This window comes from Geospiza fortis, unplaced genomic scaffold (genome assembly GCF_000277835.1).
Source record: "Geospiza fortis unplaced genomic scaffold, GeoFor_1.0 scaffold66, whole genome shotgun sequence".
Lineage (NCBI taxonomy): Eukaryota > Metazoa > Chordata > Aves > Passeriformes > Thraupidae > Geospiza > Geospiza fortis.
In genome coordinates this window covers 9,854,506-9,872,197 of record NW_005054312.1, presented here as the reverse complement: position 1 = coordinate 9,872,197, position 17,692 = coordinate 9,854,506, and the positions used below count along the sequence as shown (strand labels likewise).

Genomic DNA, 17,692 nt, shown 5'->3' with positions numbered 1-17,692 from the left:
AGAGCAGTCTTTGTTCCTCTATTTCAAACATGCCTACACTTAGTATTTTAGCTCTGATTTGAAGAAACTGTTTATTGGTTGGAGAGGTTTTGCAGGTGAACTCTCATTATGAAATAGATGGAAAATAGATACTGAATTCTAGCAATGCTGGTATTTTCTGTAATTTCAAAACTTATATATTTTATACTGAATACTGATTTCTTAAAGCAACATATGCCCAGAGTAATTTGAGATTCCCAACCTGAAGAATGCTGTACAGGAATTCTATAAACCAAAATCTCATTATCTCAATGCCAGTATCTGAGCAATTCACTTAGTACTGTAAAATATATTTTCCTCACTAAACAAGAGAATACAATCTTAGTGGCTACAAAGGACGTACCTGTGGAAGTAGCGGTAGGTGGCGTAGACCTGAAGTGAAATGTCGTTGCTGTTGTGGGTGATGTTGAGGTTAGACAATCATACATAAACCTTTGAAGTGTTCCATTGGGACCACAGGTTGCAACAATACACCATCCTGTGCCATCCGTAGTGTTGTAGACCACATCTTTGTAGTTGTACTTCTGCCCCTCATAAATGCAGACACATTCTGTAGATTAAAACAGGATGTTATTCCTTGCTACCTGAAACAGAGTACCCCAAATGTGTCTTATTCATACCAAAATGACTTCATCAACATACCATGTTCATCGTATCTGCATATTTTGCCATGAATTGTACATTCACTGAAAAAGAGAAAAACAGATTATGAGTGTGGACATACTGGTTCATGACATAATTTTTTGTTATAATTTTTCTTCTATCAATCCTTTGCTATTCATTGTGTGTTTAAATGTACAATGATCCTATCTTGTGTGAGTTAGGCAGTCAGTTCTGCTATAGAAATTCAGGCTAGGTATTTATATTCAAGCTACAAGTTCTCTGGCAAGAAAGGTAGCTCTTCTTTAAGCCAGCATATAGAAAATGCAGCATCCCTACCAGTGCTTTTGGGAACAGGACAAAAGATGTGAGATGGATGATTTAAAATCTTATCTCCCCGATAGGTCTGTGTTTTGGAGGAGAAAACCACAGTGAATTTGCATTTAAAAGGATATATACAAAGGATTACTACCATGGATGTTGAGATAGCCTACACAGTGAATTACTATTAGGCTTCCAAAATATGCAAGAAGAATTCTGGTTTTAAGGGCAATTTATCTGTGAAGAACTGAATCTTGATGTATTTATTTACAGGGACTAAGGACATCTATACACTGAATAAACTGAAATTAACACATGTATTTAATGGATTAGGTTTAGTGCAGTTAATGGCCTAGATTATATAGTCCAAGGCATCTATGAAGTGCAAAATCTGCCAAGGACGTTGGTTTAGCTCCAATGGGCTTTGGCTTAGGATTTTTGCTATTCAGATTGCTTACCATATTTAAGTGTAGCTATTTTAAAGGTATCTTAAGACAGCTGTTTCACAATTGGATTTTCTAACTCTGTACTTAAGCCTTACAGCAGGCTTAGCAGCACTTGTCACCGGTAATGTGTGAGAATATGTGCTGACTGTTGCAACTATGCAAGTACCAGTGCAATAACAGAAACAAGCTCAAAATGATGTAGATGAGTTGGCTGCTCAGTTCTAACGAATTCCACATAATGAGTTTAGGTATATCTTTTTAAAAATTCTCAGACTATTCCCTAACTAAAATTATTTTAGCTTGTTTTTCACTGAATTTAATAATGATAATAACTTTAAAGGACTTTAATAGATATACAAAATAAGTAGTAAATTGATATCTTGATGATAAAATGTTTCATTAATGTTATCATTTAATTTCCTGGGAAGGGAAGAAAATTAGACATTGTTCATCAGCCTCTTACTGGCCTAGTTGCTGTTGGTAATTAACAAATGTAACACGATGAATTATGTTCCACAATTTTAAACTCTATTTTTAAAATTCTTTTCTAATCCTACCATGATTCACAATTCTGCTTTGAAGGCATCTCCATTCCTGGTTTGTAATTTTTTCCATCTTCATAACAACCGCAATAAGAAACACAGGTCATGGTTTCCTCATCAAAATAGGGCTTATTCTTTGGACACTGTGGATAGCAACCTGCAATAAAAAGACAGTCAAGTTGACAGTAGGCCTTTCATAAGTATAAATAAGTCTACACTCATATCTGATTTTCCCAAAATGTGCTACATGGTAAATGGAATGTCAGATCCTCTTACTGCTATTCCTTTGTTAGCACATTATGCTTTGGAGTATTTTGTCCTCATCTTCATTCCAAACAAGTACATAATCCATTAGAGAATACAATACTAATTAGAAAATCTCTTATAATTTCTAGTGCAAACATGTCATACACTGAGTAATACAAATTTTGTTCACCATACTTCATTTTAACCTTTCCAGTAGAATGACATATGCATAATTATGTTTACCTTCTAAACCCCTCATCTCATGAAGGCATTTCCCACTTGGATTATTGCAGGTCTTCATACAAGGTGCTCCACATGGCTTGTAGTGCCACTCACATTCCCCTTGTGGATTATAGTAATCACAGAAGAGAGCTAGAAGAAGAAATGCCGGAAAAAAATATCTGTGATGTTTTAGCTCTATACTGTTTCCATTTTTCTAGGTAAAAATCCAATGGGATCGGTATAACCTCATAGGTGGTGAACAATATCTTGTTTTATTGCTAATGCAATACAATTGTTAAATTTCTAAAATGTTTTAACACCAACAAATATATTCATCATAGAACAGAGTTACACATTAAACATGAAAAATCAGTTGACTGAATCATTGATCTTAGCTAGCGTACACTAGCTTTTATTTACAAGGAACCTGATGTAGACATACGGCAGTGTAATAAAATATCGTATTTCACCAGTATTGTATCATGATTGTCAAGTTAATTAGACACTAACCACACTGCTTGTAAAATTATTAGCTGTGGTTTCGTTTTACCAAGATAGTTGGGTAAATCAGTAGAAGACAATCTGCTTTGTTGAGGTTTTTTAGGGTGTTTGTTTGGGTTTTTTTTAAGCATACAGCTCTGTCTCTTAGAAATACAATTTTTTCCTTCCTTTCTTGTTCTACTTTGTTTCCTTTTTTTTCCCTCCCTTCTGTTTTCTTTCTCTCTGAACCCCTTAAAAACGTAGCAGGTTGAAACTCACGACAAATAGTTGGGGTTCTCCATGATATGCAGATGTCTAGCTCATTACATGCTTGAGCATAGGCAGCTACTGCTGTGCAGAAACATTCACAATCTCCTCCAGTGTCACAGGCACAAGCATCATCCACACATGCTTGGTAATATTCATTTGGTTCAACCTGATAGAGAAAACATTCAAGTTTCCATGCCCTTGTCCTCTTTGAACTGTCCTAAAATAGCTGAATAAAATATCTGAAACTCATAGGTCTGTATGAGAGAAAGCTAAGAAAGGAAGAAATAATGAGAATGCTTTGAGAAATCAAGAGGAAAATGTAGAATAAAACTATTGCTAGTAAGCTGCAATATTAAGAACTGTTTGGTCTTGAAGACATTTGCAAAATACTGGTAATTACTATAAGCTAGAGTTAGAGAGTCATACATATCAGGTGGCTGATATTTGAATTAGTAGAAAATTATGCTGTTAGCAAATAAACATATCTTGAGATTTATCTACTGTTGCTCCTTCAATTAAAACAAACAAGCTAACCAACCAAAACAATAGATTTCTTTAGTGTACTTGCTCAAGACAAAAGCCGAGAAAATGAAAGTATTTCTATGCAGGAACTTGGTCGAGTGTCACTTTGTCAAGCATGACAAAATGTACTTTAGAGTATTTTTTAATCTATTCCACATAATTTAAAGCTAAATTTTTTGTCATACCTGTGAGTGACACTTTGCAAACGCTTCACTGGTGATGATGCTGCATTGCTTCTGTGCCCAGGCTTTTCTGTACGGGTTTGCAGTGCATGGATCCTGCGTACGATTGGCATTTGGGCAACTAGAAGATACTTTCCAGCTATTGGCAAACTCCAGCACATTTCCTACCACAGACTGACTGCGAGTAGTGAAGTCATTATTTCCATTGCCATCATAGTTTCCACAAAGTCCGCAGACATGGCCCTGCATCAGGATAAACAAACAAAATTACAAAGATCAGTAAGGTACAATTTCTTAGTATCTGTGAATAACAGACCTCAGGACAACTCTTATGTAATCATCTTATATAAGATTATTAATGCCTATTTAGTAACAGTGTTGGACATTTTCATAAAACACTTTTCAGGAAGAGATGTTTCCAGCTAGTTGTTAGAAAGAAGAAGTAGACTGATGGTTTTGTTCTAAGTACTGAGCTATTTAGTTTTAGTTGATCCTAAATACATCTTTTCAGTGAGGGTTTTCCATGAAGAAAGCTACTGATAAAGTTGCTGTTATGCCATTGCTAAAGAACGTAATTTAAGGATAATGCATAGTACACTATTTAAGTCAACACAACAAGGATAATAATATGTGATTTCTGCTCTTCTGGTTTACAGCCTAAATTTCCACTCTCTTTCTTTGAGAGATAGAATGACTATGTTACAGAAGTAATTTTATTCATGTTTTCACTTTTAAAGTATACCTGAAAGCTGGGACTAAGTTTGATGAATATACTGGTTTTCTTGTCCCACATGAGTATCAGACCAACAGTAGTATCGACCACCAGGTAGATGCCCATGGAGCGGATTTGGAATGGCATTTTTCCTCCAGGTGTCCTCTGGATGACATCAGAGTGTCCATCACTGAGTACCAGCTCATAGTTCTAAGACAGGAGAAGAAAAAGTTAGAGGCCAATTTAAAAGTCACTATTTTGTAGCTGTATATATTGACAGTAACTTCTTGAAATAATATCATCAAGAGGATATGATGTTGAATAGGTTGTCCTATTCAACAACCTCAGGTTAAGAAATTTCTTTGTAGATTTCCCACCTTTGCTTTCTAGAGCAGAGAGCAAAAAAAGAGTCTAGTGACATTTTCATTATGTTGGAGGCCACTTCTCCTATGCAGTCTACCTGGGACAGCTTGTTCCATCCTTCTGGCACAGCTTAAAGAAAATACTTACACCCAGGAAAACTTTAATAGACTTAGAGCAGGTAGTTCCTGTAGTGCCACATGGAATGTTCTCAGTGATGACTCTGAAGGTTCCCTGGTCCATAGCTTGTTGACCACAGTAGTTCTGAAACAGGATAATGATATTCACTGTTTACTATATTGAAGGTATTTAGAGCAAAGGTATTTAGAGCAAAAATCTAGGCAAGACTCTCTTACCTGGACCAGAACATATTCACAGTCTCCTTCAAAATCAAAGCGTTTGCCATCAAAGGTGGTATAATGCCCATCTCCATAAACAGAACATGTTTCCAGGCAGGGCTCCTCAGAGCATTGCCATTTTCTGTGTCTACATGTGCTAAACAAGACAAAAAGCATTCCAAATGTAAAACCTAGACCAATACACAATATAAATATAGGCACATTTCTGTATTTTAATGTGTGTTAAGATTCTAATGAAAAAATGAGGTTTGCTTATCCTCAAAAATGCAACATAGCTCAAGAACTACTGGAATTTATGCAAAGACTCTGTTACTTAATGTAATGAATCAACTACATCAGAAGACACCAATTCTTTCACATTTCCAGGTCCGGTTGGATCTATTGGAAATGGAAGGATTTCCTTGGAAGAAAGAAGATTTTTTGACTTCAATGAACATGACAACATCAAAACCATGGTGTTTTTCTGACAACTTGCAATTTCTGGGCTGTGCCATTGAGAAAAACAGACAGAGCTTACTTTTTAGGTACTAAGTGCATTGTTTTATGCAGGATTCTTTCCTAGAAATCTTGATACTGCTGGAGTGAAATGATGTTATTTGCTTAGATCTTAAGCAGTTTTATTTTTTTATTTCCAAAATATTTTTCAATATGCTCTTACCAGTTGTTACAGCCAACTCTGATTGATTCTCCTGGACTGTAGGAATTCCCATTGTGAATACATGGACAGTCTTCTGGAGCAATGCAGCCACCTTTGCCATCCAACACTTGATCATGAGGACAGACGCAGCCAGAAACACAGTGAGTTTTGTACTGTAAGAACCATAAAGAAAACATGTCTTGAAACATTCCTCTGGTGGAAGAGTCTAGCTGTAGCTGGTAATTGTAAGAGATATCTTGATTAATATACTTTCAACTAGGTATAAAGAGTCTGTACTTACACATTCCATATCTAGAGTCTGACAACTCTTCTGGCATCCTGCTCCTACCACATTTGCAGTGACATTGCCACAGTCAACATAAACCATGGGAGGCACACAGACTGAAAGAGAGGAAAAGCCATGAGAAATGTGAGACCAACCACGCATTTGTATCTTTGTGTTTCCAAGAAAAACTAGAAATACTCCTTTGTGAATTATGTGTACCTTAATGTGATGCATGTAGTGAGAGAAAGAAACCAAATATTGTTTTGATCTCATATTCACATGTTTTTTGCAATTATGCTTGGACTACTCAATAAAATGAATTTTTATTTAGCTTTATGAAACACTTCCTTTCAGAAAAACAGAGCAAAGCAGGATAACAAATATCCTTGTTTACTTGTTTGGGCTTTTTTTTTTTTTTTTGGTTGCTTTGGGGTTTTTTTGCTTTTATGTTTTAATTAAAATGTGAATAGTTGTCCTCTCACACTGAGTGAGGTGACTAAATATCCTTTTACCCTGGTAACCGAGGGGGTTCTAACTTGTTTCAGCCACCTGAAAGGTAAGAGAGTGTTTCTTTATATTTTGAGAATGTCCTCTACATTACAGAAGACATCAATTAATTTTCTTGGTTGATTTCAGACTTGTACAATTTGCATCACTATGATGAGAATAAAGAAATGAAAAGAGTGATGATGAAAAGGGAGAATTAAAGAAAAACTTAAGTGATATGTTACCTGGTTCAGGCTTCTCTCCAATGCAGCTCAGCTTTCCATAGGCACAAGTGCTATAAAAAGAAGGGAATGGATATTTAAAATTTTTTTCTTGTTAAGTTTCAGCCTATTTCCCAATGAACTTGAAATAATGGAAAATTACTGTGTGATAAAACAAATAAAATGTGTCCTTTATAAAATAGTTTGCACATTTAAAAGTATTAATATTCTATATTAGAGTAGAACAAAACACAAGTAGATTCTATATAGTGAAATGTTTTGTGTCTATATGCATGGTTTAAAACTGTCCTTCAGAATAGTTCAGATTTCCATTATAATGGGAATAATCTGTAACAGGATTATCAGGCATCCTTCACCATGGAACAAGCCTTTTCCAGTCATGGATAAGAAAAGTATGTGTGGAGGCAAGGGAGGAAGGGAGGCAGGGAGAAAGGGACAGGGTGGGAGTTTGGCTGCTAGGAAAGGCTGACCCACCACAGGACTGTTTGTTGAATTCCTAGTTATTTATGTAACATGGGTAGCCCTAAGAATTTAAGAAGTTGCATTTTTTTAATTGAAAATTTTTGTTATAGAAATTATTTTGATTTGATTTCATGACATTTATATAGTTTCATGACTGCCTATATCCAGTCTCTTCACTTTTTTTTTTTTACAAATCTCTTACCAGACAACACCATTATCATGAACAACTTCTCCAGAAGACAGAGGCGTTCCTTTGTAGTAACAAGGACAGCTAGAAGCAGGCACACATTTGCCACTGTCATCCATGTAGGTTCCATTTATGCAGGTACAGCCATCAACTGGGACAAACTTGATGCTGCATGTGACATCAGGCTCACTGAGAGCGCGGCAGGTGGGCTGACAGGAATTGACACTGTAGGTGTACTTCAAGGACTTCGGACACAAGGTGGTGTATTTTGCTTGAGAGCAAGAAGGTGAGTTACATTTGTTGTTCATTCAAGAATCAACATAGGTATGAAGTATTTGAGATAAAGTATGTATGATAAACGTGGCATTTTATGTACACATACTTTACTGATAATATCCCCAGTAGTGTAATTTTTGTAGTACTAGAGCAAGATTTTCCCTTATAAATGTGTCATATGTTTACCCATGTTAAAAGAACAAAGTCTGATTATATTATGACACAGTATGTTTCTTCCTGTATGTTTTTATACTTTTTGTCAAAGTAAGTTGAGAAACACCCTACTTATTTTATTCTTATTGCAAAGGTATTGCTCTTCAGAATTTTTCTGATGGTTCTGAGCAAGTAATCAAACAAAGCCTGTTTTTAACATTTCTCCTTGTTTGCTTCCTTTCCTACTCAGCTTCTTGAAAGTCAATGCTATACTTAAACCCCATTTTAACACAATTTACTGTGGAATCCCTGAGAGCTGCTGTGTGGGGCCTTCTGGGTGATAATTTTCAAAAGGCAAAGGGATGTAAAACTTACTGCAGGCTTTGCTCCTCCATCCAGTGAGAAGAACTCCTTTAGCAGCACAGGCTCTGACATAGCTGGAAAGGGCAGCACACATGCAGTCCTCACTCTTCTCACAGTTACACGTGTCAAACATACAGGTCTAGGAACAGAGGATGATGTGATCATCAGAATGTCATGTCAAAACCATGGAACTCTGCAGTTTTTTGAGTGTGTTATGTTCATTAGAGGTTAAAGTGAGTGTAATCCACATGTATAAGCCTGATTTTCATTAAGCTCTTTCAAAAGAGATTATTTATGTGAAAAAAAGAGTAATTAGAGGTCCACTACTTTGAAGTATTTTTTATTTTTATTTTTTCACATGTTGGTAGTTTTCCAACTACTTCAAATTTGTTGCCACTGTGCCATATATATATTTAGAATAAACGGAGATTTGATGCCACCCAGCTTTTGGAGCTTTTGCCTAGGAGCCTGGGCTCTCTGCAGCAGAGGAACAAAGAATACAAGTTATTTGATGGGTTTCTATGCTGGGCAGGGATAATACAACATTATTAATACCAGATTATGTTTATTGAGCATAATCTTAGAAATTTCCAATAACAGGAAGGTTTTTTAAAGTACCCAGGGACTCTGGCACAGGGTTTCATCACCTTGAATTCCTGGAACATTTTCATTCACATCTTGTCTAGTTCTCATTGTTGCTTTTTATGCACATTGCTTGCCTTGTCCTTGCATATATGCAAAAGCCTTCTGAGAGCAGTTCAGAGAAAGTAAAGTGCCAATTAAGATTCTGGCTAAAGCTTGCATTGTATCTCTCAGAAGGGACAATTTTTATCCTTTGATAGCAAGTCCAAACTCCTAACTTAGTCTTTAAGTTTACATCTAAAAATAGGTGCAGGAGGAATACGCCTGTATGCTTATCCTCCAGGGAACAGAAAGAAAGATAGTTTCACAAAGAAGGAAATTTCATGTTGTGTAGATAAGAATGAACCCTTGGCTTTTAAAGAAATATCATGAATGCATGCCCTCACAACTGCCAAGTTACTCTCTCAGGTGCTAGTATCAGAAATCTGAGTCTTTCTCCTATATTGGATGGATGGAGGTAGAGCCAAATACCTTATGGTAAACTTCTGGATTCACTGTTGAGTGACATTCAGCAAAAGGTCCTGTGGTATCAGAGAGCAGTCCACACCAGTGCTGAGCATACTGGTCTGTGAAATGAAAACATGGTAAGGATTTCTATGGCAGTGCATTTGCAAAACTCTTGTCTCAACATAACTATACCTCCTCCAGAGAAATTACAGAAGCTTAACATTACAATATCATTAAGCTTGGCATTTGCTGAGGCACACAGTCTTTCACTTCCTCTAGGTAGAAGTATGAACTCTTCGTAAACTGAATGCTCTCTAATTCATGATAATTGTCATGGAATAGACTAAAGATACCCCTAGCTGAATTTTAAAAAGGAAGGTTCACACTGTAAATTAAAACTAGGCTAGTTCATCTCAGAAAACAGAAGAGTGGCTTGTGAATACTCAAGAATTATATATTTTGTTGGCTGAAATGCAGCTTGAATGCTTTCAGTCTCTGAACTGTAAGTCTGGTTCTTAGTTTAACAGTGGAAGGGCTACGACCTTCAGAGGGGCTAGGCACAGCTGTGACAATCGGTCCTTTCCAGGAATTAATCCCTAATATGCTGTATGATTCCAGTTTCCCTTAAGTAAGTTGACTTGCTGTCTTGATCCAAAGGAATATATCTCAAGATCCAAAATATTTCACTAGTTATTATTTATTAATTGAAGACTTCTAGTGTCAACCGAGGAAAATTTTCTGCATGTGCAAATAGTTCTGTTATTTTGGCTAAATGCTTGGTGGTTGATCAGCTTATTCCATCTTTGCATCCTAAAGGAGAATAGAAGAGATTGCTGAGCTTACCATTTTGTATGCTGACAGTACAGGGGTCCTCAAAAGTATTTTTGGCATCAGGACAATCAGCCCGAGTTTTCCAAGTATTGCCAAAGGCAGCTGAAGTGCCCTCTATCACACCACTGGTGGTTTTGAAATCATCTGTCTGTACATCATTGAAGTTTCCACAGAGACCTAGAAGGAAGCAGATGGTCTGTGCAAGTCTCCTACAGGATGACAGGTGCTGGTGGAGGCACTTGTTAGGACAAGCTCACTCACCACAGGTCTGCCCTTTATGTGATGGGTCTAAGTCTATAAAAACTTGCATTAAAGGCACAAGTTGAACCTGCAGCTGAAGACCAAAAGTTGTTTGCAGAATTATGAAGAAAGATGAAGGCCTGAAGATGGTGATGTTTGCTAGAGATATAAGAAAATAAATAGTTATAATTTCATTTGAGATGAGCAGTTAATAATTGTTCATTATAGGAACAATATAATAGAGGAATTCTACAGCTGGGTTGATATGATCCTAGCTTCTGAAGAACTGAGGGGAAAATGATCCTTACAGCATTTCAAATCCAGCACCAAAACAGTCTAACCTAAACACCTAAGCAACAACACCTCCAGTTTCTGTCAGTTGTTTTAAAATGAGGGAAGGACATACACTTCTGTTGTTATTTTAAAAGTTGCCTTTGCTATAGCACTATTTAATTGAAGAGTCCAATGAAGTCTGGACCTATTCTGTCCATTCATGGTTTGATTTGTGTTCAGGTGCAGTAGTGTTTGAGAAGAACTGGCATGTGAGTAACTTCAGTGATGAATGTGCTTTCAGAACAAGGACAGGGGGAACACAGAACTAATGACTTGAGAAATTGGAGCCCAGTTGCATGTCAGAATTTTTCTTTCCTCTCTTATGACAATGTTTGTATCTGAAAGTGTGCAATATCACAATTTGCTTGAACTAATTAGATATTGCTAAATATAAACCATGATCTTACTGAAGTTAGTGTTGAATAGGCAAATCCTATTACATAAAAATGGGAGATAGTGCTCTATGGCAGTGCTCTGAGTTTGCTATAGTGTAACCAGAGGTAGAATTTATCTTTAGTTTAACTCATGTAATAACATTTTAAAATAAAAATGAGAAATAGAAGTTTTTCAAAGGAATTTACCTGCTGAGAATGGTAACTGTGTGTAGATCATATTCACAAATACACTCCCAGAAGGCTGGATCACAATGTTCTGTCCACAAGAAAAGCCAATTATTATCAAGCAGATAAGTTCAATAGTTTCCAAATGTTTCCTATCCAATACTACTCAAGATAAAGGGGAAAAAATGGAGGGAGACTATGATGAGGTTCTGATTCCTGCACTATTTCTTTAATCTTTATTACTGTGTTCTACTGACTGTCCAAGAGAGGAAAAATCAGAATTTATCTAAATAACAGAAAGTTACTAAGAACTTCTCTTCTAATGTGCTCACTTTATTCCTAATTTTTCTTTTAATAATGTTTAAATTTGATAAAAGAAAAAGGCAGTGCAATTTTTTTGTCTGTGCTGTTAGTTGTCATTTGTCAGGTGTGTACATTTGCTGCTCACCGTCTGTCCTCCGTTTAGGCTGATGGCTACACCCTTGAGGCATGTCTCAGTGTCAGTCAGGCCACACTTATGGATGTCCCCCAACACTGTGAATTCATTGCTGTCACAGAGCTTGAAGAAGAAAACCAAAGATATTGTTAAAAGGATTTGCTATATTGAAATAGTTATCTCAAAAAAAGTTCACATGCAAATGGAATACTTAGTAAAGTTAGTCTTTTAAAAATATTGTTTATTTCATTTCTTCTTGCTCCTGTGGTCTAACATGTATGTCTAGAATCACCAGGTAAGTTGGCATTCATGCAGTCTGCACACTGGAAGCTGTGCATTGCTTCTGGCTTTCAGGGGTGAGTTAGACATATTAATCTGAACATTAAAACTTCCTCATGCATTAGTAAGACGGGTTCCTAATGTGTAGGCAATACCTGTTTAGTATGCTAGAGCAGAAGGAGGTGTGCCTTTCTTGCCCACTGCTTATGATGTTTACCAGGGGGAGAAAAGATTGTTTCCAATGTCTTCTTCACTGAATAGATTATTCAAGACCCTGGTGATTTGGACATTCTTTAAAAATCTTCTCATAGAAAATGTAACTAAAATTATTATTCAGGAAGTTACTGCATGAAGGTTCAGATTTCGACTCAGTTCTGATTTTCATAGGACTGTGTTCTGTGAACAATTTTCAAAGTGTGCCTAATGGCCAAAACACAACAGGGAAAGACTCAGAAGGCTGTAATTCTGAATGTGTCTTATCACTTTTTTGGCATATTGAAGACTAAATTGAGGACAGCTGAGATGCAGAATTATAGCAATCTAGAAAATCATTGTTAAATTCTGGGGCCTTTTGAAATTTTGTGTACAAATTTAGAGGTTTTCCTCTGCCTCCAGACACCCTGAGAGTCTAATTTTACATGTTGGTGCCAAAAGGAGGAGTTTAATGTGTAAGTCTGACCTATGCTGCCATGGTGCATCAAGGCAGTGCCTGTCAATCTTATCCAAAAGTTTCAATGGTTTAAGCTAATCTATTTCTAAATCATCTAATTCTAGTTCATTTCTAAGATTTTATGATTCTTTTTTGTGGTAACATTCAGATTGATCATGTCAAGAACAAATTTTATTTACTATGAAGTCCTTATGAAAATAGTTTAGTCGTTCAGTAAAAAAAAAACAATGAATACACCTAGGGTTATGAAATCTAATAACTCAGTGCAAATCCTAAAAAATTATCACAATCCACAAAAATACTACAATATTATTTAGTATAACCCTAACAGAAAAGCCCCTGAAATCCATTCAGGGGTGTTAACCCTATAACCATGTTAACACTCAATGACTCAGAAAACTGATGTGATTGCCAGAAGTTTTCATCAAAAAAATATATATTAAAATATATATGTTATTATATATATAGTACATATATTTAAAATATTTTCCTTTAGCAATGATTGTGACCCATTTTTACCTTGGTTAGGACATAACTACAGTCTCCAAAGAAGGAATAGTATTTCTCATCAAATGTTGATATGTGGGAACCTCCTTCAATACTGCAAGTCCCAGGGCACGACTGGGTGACACAAGACCATTCACCTCCAACACAGGTACTGAAATGAAGGAGGCATTCAGTAACATTGGGTAATGCAAGTGTAAACAAAATAAAAAGGCAAAAAGAGCAGATGATGCCCTAATTTTCCTCTTGAAACACTGATCACACTGCCAAAGAAAGCAATATTGCTTGGAAATCTCAGACAAATATGGGGCAGGCACATTTATGTTAAGGTGATAACTTTCTATATATATTGTTGTTAATTTCCAATCTTTGGACAGAATTCAGTCCTGGTGAACTTGTAATCCATGTCAAATATTTTAAGTACTTATTGGAAAATAAATAAATAGGTAGGTGCAGTTGCATACACTTATGCAGTAATACTTCAGTAATTATAGGGATAATAAAAAATATATATTTGTCAAAAATGCACCTCAAATGTGATCTCCCACACTAAATGTAACATGTCCCCAAATGTCATTATCTCCATAATATTTATATGAGCACCTTCGCATTACACTGCAGTGCTGCAAAGTTACAGCACTAATTCACATTTTTAAACGCCTCTGGTATTTGACTTTGATTCTCTTCCTTCATTGGTATTTCTTGAAACTGAACAGGCGTTCAAAAACTCAAATTTTTGTTCCAAGTGTGAAGGGAAAACAGACATGAAAGCAACCTCTAAAGCAGTGTAATTATGAAACTTCAATTGGTAAGTAGTTGCTCATTTGTTTTTTAAGGGGAAATCAGCAAATATTTAGCTCATGCACAAAAAAACCCCAACCCAAAACCAAAAAAAAAAAACCAACCCAAGAAAACCCCAAAAGTGAGAAAATATTACCATGATCTGCATTTAGATGAGAAGGAGGCACCAGGAGCATAAGTTTCACCTTCATAAGTACAGTGGCATTCTCTGCGGGGAATGCAGCCGGCACCATTAACATCATCAAATACCATTCCTAGGAAAAGAAAGGGTCTATTATTTATTCTGTGCCCTGCAGAACCTGCCTTTGAACACATATCTAGCAGATGCCTGAGACTGTGTCCTGTTTCTGTTGTACTTTAAAGTAATAGGATGCAAGCTATGTGGAGATTGAAGGGCTATATTCCATTGAAATCTATCTAAAAATCTTAGCATGATCAAAAGGGACATCTAGGAAAATACCTTTCTGTTATGGATTTCATTAGAATGGAATTAGAATTAAAACTATTAGGTAATGAGCTGAAATAGATGAACCATTTGTAAGATTGCCCAATGACATATCTGTACAGTAAATATTTCTATGCCGAGAGACAGAGGATTGCCTTAAAGAAGTCAATGCTATGACACAACTGATGGTGAATTCTGTGAGACATCATGGGGATGTGCAGAACAGCTGTAAGGGGTGAAGCTCCTGTGATATACAGTCACAATAGCAACAAAAATTTAGACACAGAAGTATGCACAAAGAACACATCTATCTTGTACTGTTATGCAGTTCTTGTGTGTAATTCTCTGAAGCACCAGATCCAACACACTGCCTAGTGTTCTGTCAGCTCCTTGTTGTTTAGACACAACACTTGACAAGAAGGATTCGGTCATTTGTGGAAGCAGATGCAGCTTTGCTAACAGCAGGAGTTACGATTGCATGCAAAATCTACTTAAACATTTTATACTTCCTGTGAACTGAATTTGAATGCTGAGAATAGAAGACTCTGCTGTTGTTAGGAGCAAATTTTCTTATTACAAGTTCAGTCATTTTATATATATACATAAAAATAGATATAGATGTATATAAAGCATATTTGTTGTTTAAAAGGCCATATTTAGTAATTTGAATAAAAATAGTGCATCCAGGGGAGAAATTTAGCTATTACTTCCATGATAATAATGCTGATGATGTGATGGGAACGATCCAGAGTAAGAGAGTTATTAAATGTGTACAGGTGAGTACTCTAGGGGGGTTGGTATGAGAAAAGGGCAGGAAATGAGCTTGCCTGGAGGACAGACACAGCCATCTGTACAGTGATCTTCACAAAGCGCAGATCGTTCCGGGTTGCTGCATGTGTCGGAGCAGGGAGAGCCACACTCATGGTATTCCATGTTGAATGGACATGATTTGGCTAAAAGTAGAAAGAGTATTATAAAGCTGACTTTTCATTTAAAAGCTGGAGGAACCTTTTTTTTTTTTTGCAATTTAGGCTGTTTTGTGTCAAGATATGACAGGGTATCCTGGTCCAAGCAGGACCAGGCTGAAACATTTTAGATTTTCTGATTCATATTGAAAACCCCCTAAACTTCCATATTCCCAAAGTCTTGTGTATGACCAGGTAAAAACTGATTTCATTATAATTGCATGCACTTTTAAACTGTCTCCTTCAGGAAAAAAACCTCACATATGTGAAGTTTGCTAGATGTGTAAGCACAGGTGGAGGTCCCTTCCTGAGATACTCACGGCACAGGTCTGAGGTTCTCCAGTTCTGGGGCTGTCCACCTGCATGAGCACACTGCCGGGAGTACTCAGCAAAGGTGTTGCACATACAGAAGTCTGCCATAGAGCTGTCACAGTGGCACAGGTCTTGTATGCAAGTTTCAATGTAGTCCTGGACATTCACAAGCATGTTACAACTTGTGAATGCTTTGCTAGTTAATACTGTCTCACAGATAGAGGCCTAGGAAGGAAAAGAGAGAAGGTAAACAAAGTGTTAAGAACATATGAAAATAATTATTTAAGGCATGGAGCAGAAAAAAAATCAAAGATTGATCTGGTCCAGAAACCCTTCCAACAGTATCCATAAGCTGATATTTAAGGAAAAATATAATAGGGCAAAATCACGTGGAACTTCTTTGAATAACTCTAGTAGCTTCCACATCCTTAGTTACTCTCACCTCAGGTCACTTCCCAAGCATTATATCATTTCTTTATATTAAGACATCCCCAGTAATTTTCTCTTTAAGGAAATAATTTTCTCTTTAAGGAAAATATGCAGTCTTCTTGTAGAAGGGGAATGCAAATTTTTGGCATTCACCTTAGCAAAGAATACAATATGAAATTAAGAATATTTTTCTTTTGAGACCTACAGCTGAGTCATATTCATGTTCTACTTTTTCCCTCTTCTAAAAAGTTTTTTTCCAAAGACAGAGAATGCATTCATAGTGAGAAAACACATTTTGAGAGAGATGTTCTTACAAATTCTCTTGAGCAGTTCATCAGAGAAGTAGGAGGAATAGGATCATCACACTGCTCTGTGGGTCCATCCATCTTCTGCCTATTACCAAACTGTATGGGGGTCAGTTTCGTCTCTGTAAAAAAGAGTTCAAATATTAGAATAATGCTTACTAAATTTTGCATGGAGTTATTTTCTTTTGGGACACTACGTGCTATGACATGAACAGTGATTACCAAATAATATCACTAAAATATGAAGGGGGAAATATGAACAGTATATATAAAAAACTGGATCCTAACTATTGAAAACAAATAGAAATTTTTATATGGCAGGTCTTAAAATATCTAACAGTGATGGAAGCAGTCTAAATACATCTCAAAGTCCTGACTTTGCACAACTGCCATCACAGGAATATATGAAGAAGTAACGCCAGTTTTCCAGTTAGTACAACTCACGACCTATATTAAAGTATATTCTAAGAAGAAGAAAAAAAAAGCATCAGTATTTAATAATGCTTATTATTACTTACTCCCTGAAATAAATTCATTGCTGACTGGAATTCCATTGAAGTCCCCACAAAGTCCACAAGTTTGATTGGCATATTTCTTATCTAGTTCCACCTAAAAAAAAAAAAAAAGGAAGGATATTTATAGAAATGGCAGTCTTGATGGTTAGGAGCACAGCCTATACCAGTACTGCTTATTGATTCTGAGCTGAGCTTGGTGGGGAAAAAGCAGGAAATGGAGAGAAGACAGAACAATACACTAAAAATGGACACAAATCCAAAGTAACTAATGCCTGCCTGGCTGTAATACGGCAAAGGTGTAAGCAGACTATTTTCAAAATACAGACTTTCTGCTGTGTTTTGGATGTTTTCTTACCAGGAGAGCATCTTGTCCATTCCAAAGGAAGGTCAGTCCCAACTTGGCAGAAACTTTCAAATAGTTGTTACTTCTCTCTATAAAGACTCCCATATGGCTGTAGGGCATCTGGACCCTGGGGAAAGATCATCATAAGTCAGCAGGGGTAGGGACAGAATATCCATTGAATGTCCACAATGATATCCTTTCTTATTCTCTTTGGGAATTCTTAACATGTATCTGTGAAGAAA

At 36.4% G+C, this 17,692-nt stretch overlaps 1 protein-coding gene across 1 annotated transcript in view; it reads right to left on the bottom strand.

Moving 5' to 3' along the window:
* MUC5AC (mucin 5AC, oligomeric mucus/gel-forming) overlaps positions 1–17,692 on the bottom strand; it is a 45,768-nt gene that overhangs the window by 22,992 nt on the left and 5,084 nt on the right. Inside the window, 26 exon segments of the mRNA XM_031055818.1 lie at positions 383–589; positions 682–725; positions 1,964–2,105; positions 2,438–2,566; positions 3,176–3,332; positions 3,874–4,113; positions 4,613–4,792; positions 5,093–5,206; positions 5,299–5,437; positions 5,960–6,111; positions 6,240–6,340; positions 6,956–7,005; positions 7,617–7,872; positions 8,406–8,532; positions 9,507–9,601; positions 10,326–10,490; positions 10,575–10,712; positions 11,468–11,537; positions 11,895–12,005; positions 13,351–13,489; positions 14,273–14,390; positions 15,409–15,534; positions 15,867–16,083; positions 16,602–16,714; positions 17,111–17,201; positions 17,463–17,577. Coding sequence (XP_030911678.1) covers positions 383–589; positions 682–725; positions 1,964–2,105; positions 2,438–2,566; positions 3,176–3,332; positions 3,874–4,113; positions 4,613–4,792; positions 5,093–5,206; positions 5,299–5,437; positions 5,960–6,111; positions 6,240–6,340; positions 6,956–7,005; positions 7,617–7,872; positions 8,406–8,532; positions 9,507–9,601; positions 10,326–10,490; positions 10,575–10,712; positions 11,468–11,537; positions 11,895–12,005; positions 13,351–13,489; positions 14,273–14,390; positions 15,409–15,534; positions 15,867–16,083; positions 16,602–16,714; positions 17,111–17,201; positions 17,463–17,577 — 3,536 coding nt within the window.